General features: G+C 36.8%; 1 protein-coding gene across 1 annotated transcript in view; it reads right to left on the bottom strand.

The window, feature by feature from the left end:
- Window positions 1–15,269, bottom strand: part of LOC131539171 (uncharacterized) — a 20,907-nt gene extending 5,638 nt beyond the window's left edge. Inside the window, exons 1-13 of the mRNA XM_058773527.1 lie at window positions 13,980–15,269; window positions 12,661–12,689; window positions 8,868–8,954; window positions 8,660–8,771; window positions 8,458–8,568; window positions 8,318–8,368; window positions 8,204–8,230; window positions 8,004–8,087; window positions 7,895–7,912; window positions 7,746–7,814; window positions 6,637–6,702; window positions 4,988–5,184; window positions 1,062–1,368 (exon numbers count right to left, since the gene is read on the bottom strand). Coding sequence (XP_058629510.1) covers window positions 1,062–1,368; window positions 4,988–5,184; window positions 6,637–6,702; window positions 7,746–7,814; window positions 7,895–7,912; window positions 8,004–8,087; window positions 8,204–8,230; window positions 8,318–8,368; window positions 8,458–8,568; window positions 8,660–8,771; window positions 8,868–8,954; window positions 12,661–12,689; window positions 13,980–14,103 — 1,282 coding nt within the window. The 5' untranslated portion in view covers window positions 14,104–15,269. The remainder of the gene's footprint in view (window positions 1–1,061; window positions 1,369–4,987; window positions 5,185–6,636; window positions 6,703–7,745; window positions 7,815–7,894; window positions 7,913–8,003; window positions 8,088–8,203; window positions 8,231–8,317; window positions 8,369–8,457; window positions 8,569–8,659; window positions 8,772–8,867; window positions 8,955–12,660; window positions 12,690–13,979) is intronic.
- Between the last annotated feature and the right edge of the window lie 2,770 nt (window positions 15,270–18,039).

The following is an 18,039-nucleotide window of genomic DNA, read 5'->3' as shown; positions in this document are numbered from 1 at the left end:
AAGTTTAAGTCCACCAAAGTTAATGTCCGGGTAGCCTGCAGCATTGCCAACTCAGCAACTTTGTTGCTGGATTTAACAATTTCTCTGAAAACAAGTTGCTAGGGTAGTCTAAGCAACTAGCAACAAATGTAACCATTTTAAAAATTATATTTGGAAACCATGCGTTTTCTCTTAACCACACAAAAGGAAAACATTGGAACAGCTAGCCAGCTAAGCAGCACATCGGCTGGTAACGTTAGACACTTGAGGGAGGTGCCTAGTAGTATGCACTTCATATATGAATAAGTTGCAGGTTGCACTTGTTCAATAATTGTTTATGATAGGCCTTAATTTTATACTTTGTACTTATGATTGTTAATCATTACTGTTGGTCCACTGAGATTACTTTTTGTTTCTGGTTAAGATCAACAGTGGAAGAAGTTTCACTGTTGATTATCTGATTTATCTATCCATTTATAAAAATGAAATGAGAAAATTAAATACGGGTAAAATGCTGGTGAAAAATAAGGGAGTAATTTCAGTGTGTATTCTAAGCACTTGCGACATGATTACGTAATGACATTTACATCCGATGATGTCGCAACGTCATTTAACAACAAAATGATCTACCTTTAGCGATTTTTACCTGAAAATTGTTTGGCAAGACTGGTGGCCTGCGCCGCTAGCAGAGGCAGCCTCGCACTTGCGTCTGGAAACAGAAGTTAGGGGCCCGGCTGCGTACGGCGCTGCGGTCGGAAGAGCCAAGGTGAAGGCTGAGCCGAAGCGGGAAGCAAGTGCGGCTTTGCTACGGTAAGAACTGGGCGCGGCCCAGGCTCGTTGAAGGCCTGCTTCTGTGATCCAACGCTCGCGGAGAGCCGGGTCTTGTGCAGGACAATAGTGGTGTCAAGCGAGACGAGTTCGGGGCTTTGCTCGAACTATTGGCCGCCTTGGCGGCTGGAGTGGATTTAGGAGTGAGGTTGGCTGATTTGCGGGGTGACGAATAGATCATACAAATCCGTTTGTTTATCCTCTGCGAGAACGGAGCGAATTAATCAAAGTTTGCCTCTGGATTGAATACTTACCACTTTCCGATCGGAGGAATTTGTTGGCGCAGCCGAATGATATGAGGATGCTGGGGAAGTTGAAAGTTTCGGCAGTGGAGGCGAGGTTAAGCCTCGGTGTCGGGGAAATCTTGTGGCTGGTCGAGCAGAGCGGCGGCCGCGATGGAGCCTGGGGCTCGGCAGCGATGACTGGTGGAGGAGGAGGCATCCTGGGGCCGGAAGATTTGCTGCAGAGGATCCGAAAATCTCTAGTATAGGTCACGTTGTTTGGATGGGGAAAATTGGGTGTAGCATTCCCAGCTGAACAGATGCACTTTACTCTCAGGAACTGATGTTTATAAAGGATTTAATCTTCAAAAAACACAGTAAGAGCTGAATAAAAACAAACAAACAAAATTAGACATCTGCTTGCAAATTGTATATAAATGTCCATAACAAGCCTATAAATTAATGAATACACATTTGCAATCTAATCGGCCCACACAATAAATCACATGTTTAGTATACAGGCTCAATTGATAACCTAGCCTTACTATACTGTAGTAAGGCTGAATAATATGAATTATTTTAACACTTACAGTAACAATATTTAATGCAGATAACCCAGCTAACAAAAAAAGGTCCCCAGAACGTCCCCTGAATGGCCTCTGCGAACGTCCGCTGGACGTCTTCGTGTAGGGTTCTTTAGACGTCAAAGGGACGTCGCTGGAACGTTCGCGGGACGTACCGGGGACGTTCGCGGGACGTTCATGAAACATTGTGAGGACCTTTAGAGAACGTTCGCTACAGGTCCTTTTAACGTCCTTTAGTGTAAACATGTCATCAGTCAGATTAGACAAAATTGAACAACCCAAGTAATAAACACACAAGCAGTACTTTAATAATACTTTTTATTTTTATAAACAATTTCTCCAGATGTATATATGTATGCGTGTGTGTGCGCGGGTGTGTGTGTGTGTGTGTGTGTGTGTGTGTGTGCGGGAGTGTGTGCGTGTGTGCGGGAGCGTGTGTGTGTGTGTGTGTGTGTGTGTGTGCGGGAGTGAGTGTGTGTGTGTGTGTGTGTGCGTGTGCGGGAGTGTGTGTGCGTGTGCGTGTGTTCCAGCGTGTTCCAGTTGCTGCGTGTTAGTTCTCCAGGTCCGATTCCACCCGTGAGTTCGGAACCTAAAATAATAATAATAATAAAATTAACAAAAATCATGGGTTTAAAACCTTGATTCATTACTGACATATACTAATATTCTATAAAACTGAATCAACTGACTCGTTATCTATAGTCACTACATTCTAGGCTCAAAAAAGCACTTCACACGAAAGTGCCAGTATTGTCAGTAGCTCTGAAATTTCAATCAATGTAACCTTATGTAGGCTACTTGTTATTTGCCTGTCCACCTTATGTTTAATGTTTTTCTACCCCAAATATTGAAGGTAAAACCCTTGTCTGGACAGGTAATAACATATTTAAATAATATTTAATTAATAATTCGTTACATTTATATAGCGCTTTTCTAGACACTCAAAGCACTTTACATTGTAAAGGGGAGTGGGGGAGGGGGGGTGATCTCCTCAACCACCACCAATTTAATTATATTTAATGATAATATAATTTTCTTCAGGGACATTACACCACTCAAGCAGCGCTTTTTGATCCTTAAAGTGTTGATGACAGGAGTGCTGCACTGCAGACTACAAGACTTCATGGACAGATCATCCATTGATAGAAAGTTTATGTGGATATGAAATCTGTTTTGTCCATATTCGCTTTTACTTTTTTTACATTTTCAAATGAGGGTGTTCTTATGTTTTTTTGTGGGTGTTTGGTACCTTTTGTATCCCTGTAATACCAAGCCCAATATATACCCACATAAATGAATTCAACACAGACAAAAATAAGTCATTTCCCATACAAATCACTTGTTGAGGATCCTATCATAGAAGGTGAACCCTTTAGAATTTGTATTCAGGGTATCTGCAGGATTTTTAAGCTGAAATTTAAGACCTGCACAAATGAAATACCATAAGCAGGGTAAGGCGATGTCTGTGGTAACATATTAAACTGTAAAATGACTGTAAAAAGCATAATTTACAGTTTCACAAAACAAAACATTTTGTGAAATGATCTTCACATTTCAGCCAAACTGATGAAATTAGTTATTAATTTAATAAGTATATTAATTTAAACAATTATTATCAATCACCTATGCTAATTAACATAAATATACAACTGTCTTATTATGTGCAAACATGTTGGTGAATCATAACTACATTTAAAGTACTTGTACTTAATTAATGTGTAGTTAACACTGTTAAATTTACCCTTAACCGTAAACCAAACTCTAACCCCTAATCCTAAACCTTCCTTGGATATTTAATGTCAGTATATTGTAAATGTTAATGATATCACATCTAAAACTTACTGACAGTGTATAACAACTTCCTAAAATTTTTCGGATATTTTTTGTACTTTTAATTTTTTTCTCCGCTTTGTTTCACTTGTGGTGTTCCTGGTTAAAATGACAAGCCTACAGAAATAGCATATAAATCTCTCGTTATGCTATATTATCACCATTTGAATGATTGAAGGCCTCATTAATATGACTTTATGTACCTCTGTTTTTAAGTAAAAAGCATTATTGGTACACAATTTTGTTAATATTCAGTAAAATATGGGTAGTGTGCATTAATATTTAAGCAGGAAGTTTGTTTTGAAAGGCTTTTATCTTGTAAATGGAACAAAGTCACATTTGTGGTGTTCCTGGTAAAAAAATAAATAAATAAATAAATTAAAGCATATTAGTGTGAAAACAGTATATTTCCCCCATATTTTACTGAGTATTAACAAGATTATCTACAAATAATGTTTATTTAACGGTTAAAATCTTCTCACCTGATTAATTGTTTTTGTTTTCTCACGATGTGGGGCATGCTTTAGAGTCATGGCAATCATCTCCTCCACACTCTGTGATTTGTGGTGTGGGTACACCTTACTGCAGGCACCTTCAAATAATAATTATTAGATCACAGTAATTAGAACTAGAACGCATATAGAAAGTACAATCTCTGAAGTATTAAAATTCAAATTTTCAAGACAGACTATTGCAACTCTGAATATTTAAATACTGAGAACACTTGAATTGTGAACAACAGTATGCATATGTAATCAAAGAGATTGTCACATTCCAGTGCACTTTTTGTAACCTTATGGACAGACAAGTTGTCATGAGTAAAGATTTGATGCATACGTATTATCACGTCATTAATCAAAAGTTTCTGAAATGGTCTTTTTCCTTTTTCCCTTTGTAGCTGTACTCTGCCCATAGGGAATTTTCTCCAATTTTATGTAGCATTCTTCTTATGCCATCCCCCAAATTGCCTCCTCTCTGAAGACAAAGATATCGCATCTACAAACAATAACAACAATCAGTTATTAAAGCACAGTGCCGGTGTCCTGACATTTTATCCTACCTGTCAGATTTTCCTACCAGGACTTACTGTGCATGCGCAAAACAATGTTGCGTCTTTTTTCTCATTCTGAACAACAATATTTAATGTATCTGCATTACTGTATGGGTAGGTTTAGGGTTGGGGTAGGTGTAGACATTAATAAAACACAATCTAATAGGTAGAAAAAATTATTTATTGTTGGTTTCCGGTAGCTGTATCCCTTCTAGCCACAACCGCGAATATAACACATAATTACTGTATTTGCATTACTGTAAGGGTAGGTTTAGGGTTGTGGTAGGTGTAGACATTAATAAATCATAATTTGACAGGTAGCATTTTTCGTTGTTGAATTGTGCTACCTACTGTTTTAATGGGAGGTAGCAAAATCTGACAGGATAGCACAAATTGTCAGAACACGGAAGTGCATAGCATAATGTAGAACAGCATAGTATATGTTTTAAGACATACAATTTTCTTGCGAAAGTCAACAACTTTCAGCATTTTACACAGGTCTTCAATTCGTTCACTGTCTTGCAAGGCTCCTCTAGCACCTCAGTTAGGTCAGAGGCAGAGGCAGTGGCAGAGGTGCTTGGCTGGCTTGCTGATTGCTGGATTGCTTCAAGTGCTGTCTTTATATCAGCATGCATTTGATCAAGTTTTAAGTGTAGTCTCCTCTCCAAACCCTCAAATAACTTATAGATTTCTGTGAAAATATGTTGTCAAACATCAGTTACATTATGTCAATTACTAATAAAACACATAGCTGCAAGAAGCAATGGTAACACTTTTCAATAACAGTACATGAATAATAATGGACTAATACCTAAATTAAGTATTAATAATATTACTTGGCTTACTTTCAAATATTAGTTTATTATGAACTAATGATGTGTTAAGGCATGTACTATTCAGAAGATGGGTACACTGTAGTCATAAAGGGATGGACATGGTCAGCAACAATACTCAGGTAGGCTGTGGCATTTAAACGATGCTCAATTGGTACTAAGGGGCCCATCTCAGGACAGATCAGTCAACTTTTTTTCCTTTTTCCGTATCTGGACGGACTTGACCAAAGATGAAGATCTGGACGAACAGGTAGGGATACAGGTGTTGGGTGAGTAAGGTAAGTCCTTGGTAGCAACTTTACTTGAAACGAGACCAAAGTTTGAGTGGAGTGAAGGTGGCTTTGTACTGGTCTTGATTACGGTGTGACAGGTGTAGGGAATTAGACTCCAGGTGATGGTGATCATGGATTGTGAGCCAGGGAGGATTCTGTGAATTGGAGTCCTTAATGTGGTAAGGTGACTGAGCTAGTGACTGGCTGGCGATTGGGATGGTGACTGGGCTGGTGAATTTGTGACAGCATTTACCCCTCCCAAAAGGTGTGACCTTGCACCAAAACTGAACTCTGGTCAGAGGCTGAAGCTAACATTCGACTTTGGTTAGGGGCTGAAGCCAAAGCCATACTCTGTTTGAGGGCTAAAATGTGCTCTGGACTCTGGTCGGAGACTTGCACTAGATCTTGGTCAATGCCTGGGGCTTGTACTAGACTCTGGTCTGAGGCTGAAGCCTGTTTAGGACATTTGTCGGGGACTGAAGCCGGCACTTGACTCTGGTCAGGGGCTTGAGCCTTTATTGGAAGCTGGTCAGGGCTGGAGCCTGCACTGGACTCTGGTCTGGAACAGATACCCTCTCTGGGCCAAACTCAGGATCAGAAGCCCTCTCTGGGCTAAACTCAGGGACTGGAGACCTCTCTGGGCCAGACTCGGGAACAGGAGCCCTCTCTTGACTCTGGTCAGAGGCTAAAGCCTCAGTGAACTGTCTCTTCTTCCTCATCCCCCTCTTTTGGGCTGAGGTTACAGAGAATGCTGAAGCTGTCATAGGGCTGGATAGTGAAGCGGCCAGCAGGCTTGAGAGTGGTCTGGAGCTGTGCTCTGAGACAGGTGCATGGCCTGGATGGGATTCTATATATATACTGTGTGTGTATATATATATATATATATATATATATTAATTAGGGGTGTAGCGGTTCATGACACAGTGGTGTCACGGTTTGGTACGTTTGGTCCGGGGGTAATTGGTTACGTCACAATGTTGGAAATATTTCTGTTTTAAACCATGAAGGTGATAATAATAATAGCATTTTCCTTTGTACCTTGAAACTGCTGATTTGTGGAACTGGAATGATGTGTCTCCGACTGGAATGTTGAAACAGAAGGAACTGTAAACACATCACAAAAAAACAAAACAAAACAAGAATATCCATTACAAAACTGTTGGCACAGACTAGCTGGCTATTCAGTTAGTTAACACATTTGATCTATGCCATGGATCACATGAAAATTAATTACCCACCTATTTTCTATAGCCACCTGAAGAACGTGTTATCAGCTAGAGTTTTTGTTTTCGAAAAGTCTCTGATTCTGTATTTATTGGTGTATTTATAAATCAAACTGTTTACTTAAAGAGTCATACAGTTTTATACAAGGAATTATACAAGCTTCTGGAGCACCAGCACAATCAGGCATGCTTCGCTCTTTCACAGCACAAACTCCGTCTCCCCTGAGCATTATGGGAAATGCATTCTTAAAGCTGAACAATAAATAGCATTATATACTGTTTATGTTGCTATTACTGAAGACAATTAAAAATTCATGACTATTATTAATATTTATTTGTTCAGAAATAAAGTCAAACATTAATATTTTGAAATATTATTAAAATGTAAAATAACAGATTTCTATTTAATATATTTAAAATTGAACTTATTCCTGTGATGGCTAAAGCATTCTAATATGCAGCTTAAGAAACAATTATAATTATTATCAACAGTTAATGAACCCAAACTTCTAAACTATATAAAATTATATTTTAAAAATGGTCACACTTTATATTAGGTGGCCTTAACTACTATGTACTTACATCAAAAATAAGTACAATGTACTAGTTGTGTTCATACTATACTGCAAAACACTTTTGCTGCTATTGAGGTGGGATAAGGGTAAGGTTAGGGACAGGTTTGGTGGTCTGGGTAGGTTTAAGGGTGGGTTAAGGTGTAAGGGATGGGTCAACAGTGTAATTATAAATGTAATTACAAAAATTAATTACAGATGTAATTACATATAGGTATTTTTAAAAATATAAGTACAATGCAAAAACATGCATGTACACAATAAGTGCATTGTACCAAATGATTAATTCAAATGTAAGTACATAGTAGTTAAGGTCACCTAATATAAAGTGGGACCAAAAAAATTTACTCACAAGAAGGAGCACTGGGCAACATCAAACTAGATCCTTTTGATTTTTTTCTCTTTGGCTGCAGCTCCTCATCTAACACAGGAAAATACTTGAGTAAAAAATATATCACATCCATTAAAAACTAAAAACTAAAAAAAAAACATTGGCCTTACCTTCATCATCGTCCTCAGCTGAAAACAACAACAATAACAAAAAGAGTAACAGTGATTATGCAAGCATTTGTGACATCTCTAAATGCATAATCCTTGTTTTTCTACTTACTCGCAGGTGCAGGTGCAGTTGCTGTTATTCTTGACCTTTTCTTTTGTTTAGTTCTCTTTGCATGTAAGCTGGTAATTTCATTTTCTGGGTCAAAGGGAATAGTTTAGAAACAAATAATGTTGTATACTTCAGAAACACTAGATGCAAAAGTAGTCTTGCTTCTGTTTTGAATCATTCATTATCCTTTTAAAAAACTTCACCTTGAGATGATTCACTGTTCTCATGAACTGCAAAACAAAATAATATTTATAGAAAACATGAATTTTGGCTTTCCCTGATTATTTTAACATAATTTAGTTTATGTGCATACTTACACCTTCCAGCCTGTTTTGCACATCTTTGTTGGCTGAGCCAAACCTCTTCTTCTGCAAGAAATAAAAGTTAATATTAATACTACCTATCATAATAAATTAGCAAGGAAGCTTGAGATTTTTATTACAGCAGCTATTAATACCTCTAAATCGTCTTGGAGGAATGACTTTTCTCCCCCCATTTCCATCAGAGTCCTCAACATGTGACGTTTCCTGGGCTTTTCTTGCCCGGAATCTTGCCATATCATAACTATCTGCTCACAAAGAAATGCAACTTATTATAGAAATCTTAAAAAAAATTTATTTAGCTTAAAGAGAATGTATGGATTATTTTGCATATTTCACCTGTGTCAGAAAATATTCGGACGGCATATTTAGTCCACAGCTGCTTGTCTGGCATGGCACATTTTTTGGCCAAGAAACCAGCATTTGAGTGAGGCCAATAGCAATACAACACCTATCAGACATTTAACAAATGCATTTGTTTTCATATATGTATTCATATATCATAATATTTTTCATATTATTATTATTATTATTATTATCATCTTACCTCTTCATTCCACTCCAACCATCTAGATGGTGCCACCTCAACTTCATTGTGCTCAATAAAATGGATCACAACATAACACAGATAATCCTGTTTGAAAAACAGAAAAAAAAAGTTGAATTGCTGAAATGTAATTTGAAATGTAGTAATTAACTGCTAATAGATGGCCATAGGTCCCTTGTGCTAACCTTGTGATTAAATCACACATTTGTCATTTTGTTATTGTCCATGCTCCTTTTCTTCCTGTAGGATCCAGCTAGCTCAGATTTGATGTTACATAATTTCAGTTTTATGGTATAAAAAAAGTTCTTCTCCAGACAGGCTTACGTATTGTGATGCAATTGTTGATTTGGTTATAATTCGTCATGTCTGTAAATGTAATTAATTAATAACTATGCACATCTTCTCAGAGCCTACAGTGTATGAAGGATGGACACCACAATTCTGATTCCATGGTGTTCCTCCACCATGAATGCCCTCCTTTCAAGTGCCTTTCTGTCAAGGTGTTGCATTTGTGAGTGCCTAACGTTAGCAGCATATGTCCCGTAAACACGGGAATCACATGGTGTCATCAGAAATGGCTGTAAATGGTTGAACACTCGGCATAACACTGTGTTGTCCCCTTCTTCTGAAACCACCTCACAACATTCTTCAGAGCTTAAAACAAACACATTGTTCGGGCCTTTCAGTGACAGTGCTTTTTCTTTGTTTCCTAGCTTCAACTTTGATGTTTCCTCCAGACGATTTGCTATTTGAGTTAAGACATTTTTTCCAGAGCGGACCATTTTCTTAATCTGATGAAGATAGCTTTCAAACTTAAATGCACTGCAGTTGTCAAGGCAGCCAAAGTTTTGAGCATCTTCTGAAAGGTGCAGCAATGAATGGACGTTGTACACTAAAAATGTCTCCCCATACAGCTCCCGTCCTTTCTCCACGAAGTATTTCAGTATTTGGCTGGCATAAGGCCCTTGTTCTTTTGTAAGTTCTGGGTTCACTAAAATGCACAGAGCAGTACTGAAACACAAGAAGTGTTCATACAGGTGATCTTGTAGTGCTCCCTTCAGAACAATCTTCCCTGTGTATAAAGCAAACTGTCTGAACTCTGTTGCTTTCCAACGTTCAATTTCTTGCAACCCCCTTGGCTTTCTGGCAAAGCAGTCAGGAATCGATTTCTTCAGTGTCACCAGCCTCTCGCTTACACGGGCCACATCTCCTGATGACATCCGGTACTCTGACCTACCTCTTGTCCACAATAGCAGCATCTTTTTCATGACCCCAAGACAGCTTTGATGCATATAGTCTATGGGGAACGATTTGACCATGTCAATTGGGAGGACAGAACAAGGTGAAATCTTCTCCTCATGATGGTGTTCTGGTTGCTGGCACTCCCTGAATGATTGGTCTGTCCTCAAGGTCAGATTGTCAACTTCAGGATAGGTCATCCGACCCTCCCAGGATCCCCTCTGGTTGCATCTGTCACATCCATAGTAACCAGAGAACTGTTTCACACACTTGACCATGGCTTTGGCTGGAGCATCACAGGTAACACATCTTAGTTGGATGTTCAAACACTTGCCTTTCCAGGTCAGACCATTCTGCATTAGTTCTGCCAGTTCCTGAACAGTGTCACTGACAAAGTCTGGTGTTTTGGGTTTGGATGCAGCAGTGGAGAGGCAGAGGGGGAAGATGCATGCTGGTGTTAAGTTAATGGAACAAAGAACTGGCCAGAGGGATAGGTTTGAACTTTTAAATAATGGCAGTCCATCAATGTTTAAAGATAGGTCAAGTGACTGCAGATGCTCTGTTAGAGCTGTGGGATATTTGCTCAGGTGTTTTGAGAGCTGATCTGATACGGTCAGTTTTATTATGTCAACACCATCTCTGGTGTTAACTTCATATTTATTCGACCTGTCAAAGAGAGTTCTTGCAGTTTGTGGGAGGTCTGCATGTCCATGTCTTTTGAGGATGGTTAGGAGAGCATCAATGGCATTGTGTTTTACATGAAACATGCTGGCCCATTCTGAAAGTTCTTCCTTAAGCATGGGTGTCATATCTTCTTCGCTTTCAGAACTTGTCAGGGCTGTGTCAGACACCATGTTGATGTCCTCCTCCTCAATGGGCTGGTTGAGGCTAAAGCCCTCACTTCCAGCAGTACTGCCCACCTCAAACAAGGTGTTGGTTTCTCTGGTGGCTGCAATCTTTCGTGCCCTAGACACTTTTGCCCAGACTTTGTCATATTGCCTTTTACGGTCTTTGGATGTCATCCAGCTACTGTACTGGTGTCTCTGTCAAAAAGTTAAACACTTATTTTCCAATAAATGACTACTGCATCCTTTTCTTTAAAGCTGCAGTCCGTAAGTTTTGCATCTTTGTCGCCATCTCTGTTTGTAAACCTGGAATTGCAGCTGCTTGCGGAATTATCTTGGATGCTTCCACATAGACCGCGAACATGAGTAAGTGTCCGACTTGACGTCTTCATCTTGATGTCTTTTAATTACGCCCTGACTGCAAGTGGCTACTCTCGCCAGCCGGTGGCAGGCTAGTTAATCTCGAACAAGCCTAATAACTAGAGCGCATTAGCATCAGTGGTTCACGGCTCAATCGCGAGTTACTGTCATTACCGTTAGTTACTACAGCCAACAGTTTGCTAGCCAGCTATGCCTAAATACCTGGTTGCGATCATTTACAAAACAGCTCGGTCTCCTTATTAAAATAAGCTGCTAGAGGAAGACAGTTGAGAGAGACGGCAGCTTTTCTGCGAGTGGGCGTGGTTAATAACACATATATTATATATATAGGGGTCAAAATAGAACTTTAATAAAATATAAAAGTAAATCAATAAATTGTAATTAAATTTTATTATTTACAAATTACAATTGTAGCTCTAAACAGTTACCCATGGCTATGATTTTATTAATACAGTTGCCTGATTTTATGGTCTCAAGCATTCAGAAATCATACAATATAATACAATTTAATACAATAAAACCATGGTTAATTTTTGTAAGAGTTGTGATGTTCACATGTTTGAAGAAATTAGAGGCTGTGTCATCTCACAAAAAGGTGGCCACAAATTAAAGATTAAGTGGATATCTGAATTAAATGTTTGGTCAGTAGGGATTAAACAAAGATTTGATTGTCCTAAGTGTAATAACAGAAATTAGGCCTTTGGCTCCCTTGGCAGGCATTTGTAATAACATGGTAATGTACATAAATTGTTTATTTTGTATTAAATTATGTATTTTAACAGTGTTATTCAGTGAAACCATATTATTAATTATTGCCTCATTGTTTTTATGTAATGCATTTAAAGTCATGTAATTTAATTTCATTCACATGTGTTTCATAAACACATAATCCTTTCTAGATTACAATCCACCATCAAAACGATACTTTTAATTATTCTAGCTGCTGTGAGAAAAGGTTAAAGGCTAAATGATCCGCCACCTGCAGGATCCTCACATGTGACAGCCTAGTAGCCGGGACAACTTCTTTGTTTACAGACGTGACGTAATGACGCAGTGCCATGCTCGAATTTCCTGTGAAAACCTACCCGTACCACTCAAATTAGAAAACACTATTATAAGCTAAACGCTGTGAATCGGGATAAAGTAAAGCAATAGTTTTGAACACTGGCTGGTTATGTACTTGCTCAAATATTGATTTCGGATCATTTTTAACCCAAAAAAGTTACGGACTGCAGCTTCAAGTATAAAAATAGTTCCTGCTTTTTGTCACACTATTGCAATAAATTGATGTGTTCTATACCCATTATCAAACGTATAATTGTACTTACCTTTTTGGAGGACATAACTGCTAGATGGTCTAAAAAAAAACAAATAAACAAAAGTTAGTGATACACATCTATAGTAGTGGCAAAATAAACTACTGCTGAATTAGTCGGTTCATTAGCATTTTAAATTAAATTAGTATTATTTAAATAACAAAAAAAATGTATGTGATGCTTTGCAAAATATGCAAGACAAATGCAAATTTCAAGTCACAATAGTGAATGGCACCTTAAGGTGAAGTCTCTAAAGATAATACGAATGATCACCACTGAACATATTTACTTTACTTAGTTTTGTTGTCATCATAGCATTATGCTTTAAATGCCCATTAACTTGTGGGCATTTGTGGGGAATGTGATAATAAACTGTGGCAAAAGGATCATTTTGTGGAGGTAACAATATCTTTATGTCATGGCCAAGTGTGTAGTCATGGCTTCAAGATCCTACATTGGGAAAACAATATCCTTTTCTCATGGCCATACATAAACAAACCTGCTTGACCATAGCAACCTGGGATTTTCAGAAATGGATATTAATAAATACATTAAACTCTAAGACTGATGATACGCTGGGCATCTTAGTTACCAACTACCATGCGGGCATCTTTTGAGCAATGTTGCCGTCAACGGGCAAACAGGTGAGACAAAGGGCCACGACCAATCTAAAATATCTCATAAATAGAAATATAAATATAAAAGTTTATATATATATATATATCTTTAAATCTAAAATATCCTAAACAATATTAACTAAACCAAACATGATCCTTCCTGCTCACCATGTAAGCATAATGGAACTACTAAAATGCAGTCTAAACTTATATGCAATTATATCAATAACTTTATTGATTTTTTTCAATTTCAATCATCTGAAAACAAAAATACTTTTTTAGTTGTTGACAAGAAAATAACTTAATTTAAGTCAGAAAATAATAAACAAAAGTTGTGCATAAACCAGATAGCTATGTTTTAAAAACTAAAAAAATAAAACAGAGGTACAATGCAGATGATGACAACATGAATAATAATAATAATAATAAAACTGACTTCATAAAATGACTGGATATTTCAATATTGAATATTACATATCTCTTTATTGACTGACATGTGCAGAAGGTTTTAAAGAATCATTGCAGAAAAATGTATCTTTGACAAATGAACAGTTTATGAACATGTCAAATCTGAACCGGTGGTACAACTATCCCTTCAATGTCTTTATTAAGAAATAAAAGACTCTGACTTGCTGCATGATGTAACTTTAATTGATATACTGTAAGCCCAAATACTGAGAAGGTGTCTGACAGTCAGTCAAAACATATACTTACAAAGCCAAAGACGCTCTGTGTTGGGGTGTATGTAGCTGCTGTTGACACAAGCAAAAGAAATCAGAAGAAGAAACATCACTGAATATGTTGTGTGTCTGTAAATTAAAATGTGCCCATTGTTCATCAATGATTATTAACTATAATCAGTGTGTTATGAGCATGGCAAATCACAGATGCAGGATGCTTGATTGGTTATTACGACAATTATCCAATTAATGTCTTAAGACATTACGGATGACTAACTTGCTGCATGATGTTGATATAAACACAAATGTTAAGAAGATGTCTGACAGTCAGTCAAAGCATACTTACAAAGCCAAAGACGCTCTGTGCTGTGGCTCTTAAAAGAGCCTTTGGGGTGTATGTAGCTGCTGCTGACACACAAGCAAAATATATCCAAAGAAAAAACATCACTGAATATGGCCGAGTTGTGTCTGTTCAAATTAAAATGTGCCCATTGTCCATCCATGATCATTGATTAATCAGTATGTTATAAACATGGCAAAACACATGCAGTATGCTTGATTGTTTATTACAAAACTATCCCATTAATGTCTTTATTAAGCCATTACTGATTACTTTAACTTGCTGCATGATGTAACATAAATTGACCTAAACCCAAATAATGAGAAGGTGTCTGAAAGGCAGTCAAACCATATACTTACAAAGCCAAAGACAAAGAAGATGTGGCTCTTAAAAGAGCCGTTGGGGTGTATAGGTGCTGCTGACACAAGCAAAAGAGAAAGAAAGAAACATCACTGAATATGTGAGATATTGCAAATGTCTGAAGAATTAAAATGGATTCAGTTTCCATCAATCATTATTGATTACTCAGTGTTATGAACATGGCAAATCACAGATGTAGAGAATGACTGCTGGATTAATCACTTACAACAATCAGATGGTAATCAAAACTAGAAAAAAAAGAAAAACAAATTATTTTCATTGTATAATTTCGCAAAGCTCTAATAAAGCTATTATACATATACATCAAACATTGTCAGCTGTCAGTAATAACAATTTTACAAGCAATTACAAGCAATAACAAATGTTTTTCAGATATGTCTAACAATATTCTGGCACACTGAATAATCAAATGTAAAATGCCAGCCTTGATTGAGTTCATTAAAGATTAATCCTTGTTAAAGCTGGTTACCTGTGCATCTCAGAATTGAGTTCAAAATTCTTCTCTGTGTTTATAAATCTATAAATAATCTGGCACCGAGCTACCTATCCGATCAACTTCATCCATACAATCCGACTGGAAATCTGAGGTCTGGTGATCAAAGACTTCTCTCTGTCCCCAGATCACGGTTAAAGCATAGAGGATAGAGCATTTGCAGTTGCTGGCCCTAGGCTGTGGAACAGCCTTCCAGCCTATATCAGATCGGCACAGTCTTTAACTGTTTTTAAATCTTCTCTTAAAACCTATTTATTTTCTTTGGCTTTTAATTCACTGTGAGTTTATGGTATGAATCTGTGGGTTGTCCTGTGTTTTTATGTCTTTATCTGTTCAGCACTTTGGTCAGCCGTGCTTGCTGTTTTTAAATGTGCTATATAAATAAAGCAAACTTGAAACTTGAACTTAAAGCTACACAATTGATCCAGAGATGTGAGGGACTTTCTCTTTAAGTAATGATTGTCATTTGACAAACCTTCGTGTCGATAGGCAGTCCTTAATTGTTACAAAATCACATGGGTGGCTGATGTTATTATTGAGCTCTCATCTTTGATACACATGCTCGCTCGCTCTCTCTCTCTCTCGTTATGCAGCGCGCGCGTGTGAGAGAGCGGCAGCTCGCGCTATTAACGGTCGCAATTATTTCCAAAGATAATTTTAATAGTATTAGTATTAAATAATTCCTTTTTAGATGAAGTTAACATGATAGACGTGATTTTGAAACAAGTGCTTCTCTCAATCTGAGCACATTTGCTCAAATGTCCAAATGAGCGCAAATGACACAGGCTATTTAACGGCTTTTAAGGAAATAGGAAAAAAGACGGAAAACCATTGTTTGTGTCAACAAAGGTGGTACATTTACTGGAAAAGGCAGGCTACCTCAACCTTTTCACATTTTAACGAGTTCGTATGAGAAAACGTCTGTTATTTTTGTGTTAAAATTGCTTTACCTGAGAAAAACGAACTTTTCCCTCACATATGTCCTATAATTATTTTATTATTAACTTTCGTCATATTTTGAAATATAATTGACATTTGTAGCCTAGTTTTACGTGTAATATAAATAAATTGTGTGTGTGTGTGGGGGGGGGGGAGGTATTACCTCACAGTCCAAAAAAAGGCGCAGTGGCGATCCAGTCAGAAGTGACGTCCGCAATGCGCGCGCCGGGCATTGGCTGCAGCTTATATGCCCTCTGCCAGGTTCTTTCGCGGGCTTGGCACGCGAGTGAGAATTTAAATCTTGTGATGGACAGATGTCCAAATACATTTTCTCGATTTTAAAAAAAAATAAATATATATATTTATTTATGTATACTTAATCATGCCTTGCATTACAGTACCCTGTCATCAAATGACAAATATAAAATAAAATAAAATTGAGGTGGCACTTTTTATCCCACATTCGGGTAAGGGCTCAGCCCCATTAGACAAAAGGCTCCCATTATTGATACCAATACTTTGTTTGCATAATATCGAAGTTAAAACTTCAACACAGTCACTTAAGTAGGGTTTGCAGCATATTCTGTTTATTTTAATAATTTCTTTTTTAAATTAATTATGCAGTGCAATTAAATTGAAAAATATATTATCATATTAACAATACAGTTTTTAAATAATAATAATAAAAAAAAATCTGAAAGCGTCAAACTGCTTGATTAGATCTCATAATTTACTGTTTTGCTTTGACTTTGAAGACTGTTTCAATGTCTAAATAGGCTATGGTCGACTGGATCATTTTGCAAAAAAAAAAATATATAAATAAATATAAAAATAAATAAATGGAACAAATAAACAATGCTTTAAGTTTTTTCAGATAACAATATTCAGGTAAACTGAATAATCAAATGTAAAATAACAGCATATATCCTTGATTGCCTTTGTTAAAGATTAATCCTTGTACAAAATTGATTCAGTCAAGAGATATAAGGGACTTTCTCTTTGTCTTTTGTCACCTGCAGGATTGCAAATGACAAACCTTAGTGTCAATGGGCCATATAGGCAGTCCTTGTCGAGCCCTGCATTATTATTAATATTTTTATTATTGTTGTTATTACAACATGTGGGTGGCTGATTTCATTATAGAGCTACCATTGATACATATGCTCTCTCTCTCTCTCAATTCAATTCAATTCAATTCAATTCAATTCAATTCAATTCAATTCAAGTGAGCTTCATGGCATGACTTGCACAGTATTGCCAAAGCATTGACCATTGCTTGAACAAATGATTATATAATACATAAAAACAAGATCTAGAAATCAGTAAACATAATTAAATGAATATTTTTTTAAATAAACAAGAAATAAAAAACTCTGTACAACATGTGTAGATGTAAAATAAAATTTAAAAAATATATATCTGCTTTAGTCTCTCTCTCTCTCTCTGTGCACAAGCAGCTCGCACGCTCGCAAAGCCTGTGAGAAAACACGGTTCTTTCCTTACAAAGATTAATTCTAATAATTTTTGTAAAGTTTTTAGTAAAGTTTGTAAAATATTCTCCTGGGATGCAACCTTATTTTCTTCATGCATGGGGAATGCATAAACCTAATTGTAGCCTATATGTTCAATTATATTATTGAAGGGTATCATGATTTTCAGGTCTTTTTCAAGAAATGAAAATGATTAATTTAACATCAACTTCATTTTACAATTAATTCAAATAATACTATAGTAAAAAAATACTAATAATATCAATCTGCAATTTGCATTCAATCACAGTTAAAACAAGAGATTTTGTTTTAAGGAATAGGGTGAAGTCAGCTAAAATGGGCCACGTTTTGGTAAATGACTTGTACCATCAAATAAACTATGCATGAGAACTAATGATATTTTTATAAATTAGCATGGGTCTCTTAAATATGTATATATTTTTTAAATGTC

The sequence above is a fragment of the Onychostoma macrolepis genome, chromosome 04 (genome assembly GCF_012432095.1).
Source record: "Onychostoma macrolepis isolate SWU-2019 chromosome 04, ASM1243209v1, whole genome shotgun sequence".
NCBI lineage: Eukaryota > Metazoa > Chordata > Actinopteri > Cypriniformes > Cyprinidae > Onychostoma > Onychostoma macrolepis.
This window is presented reverse-complemented; position numbering and strand designations above follow the sequence as displayed.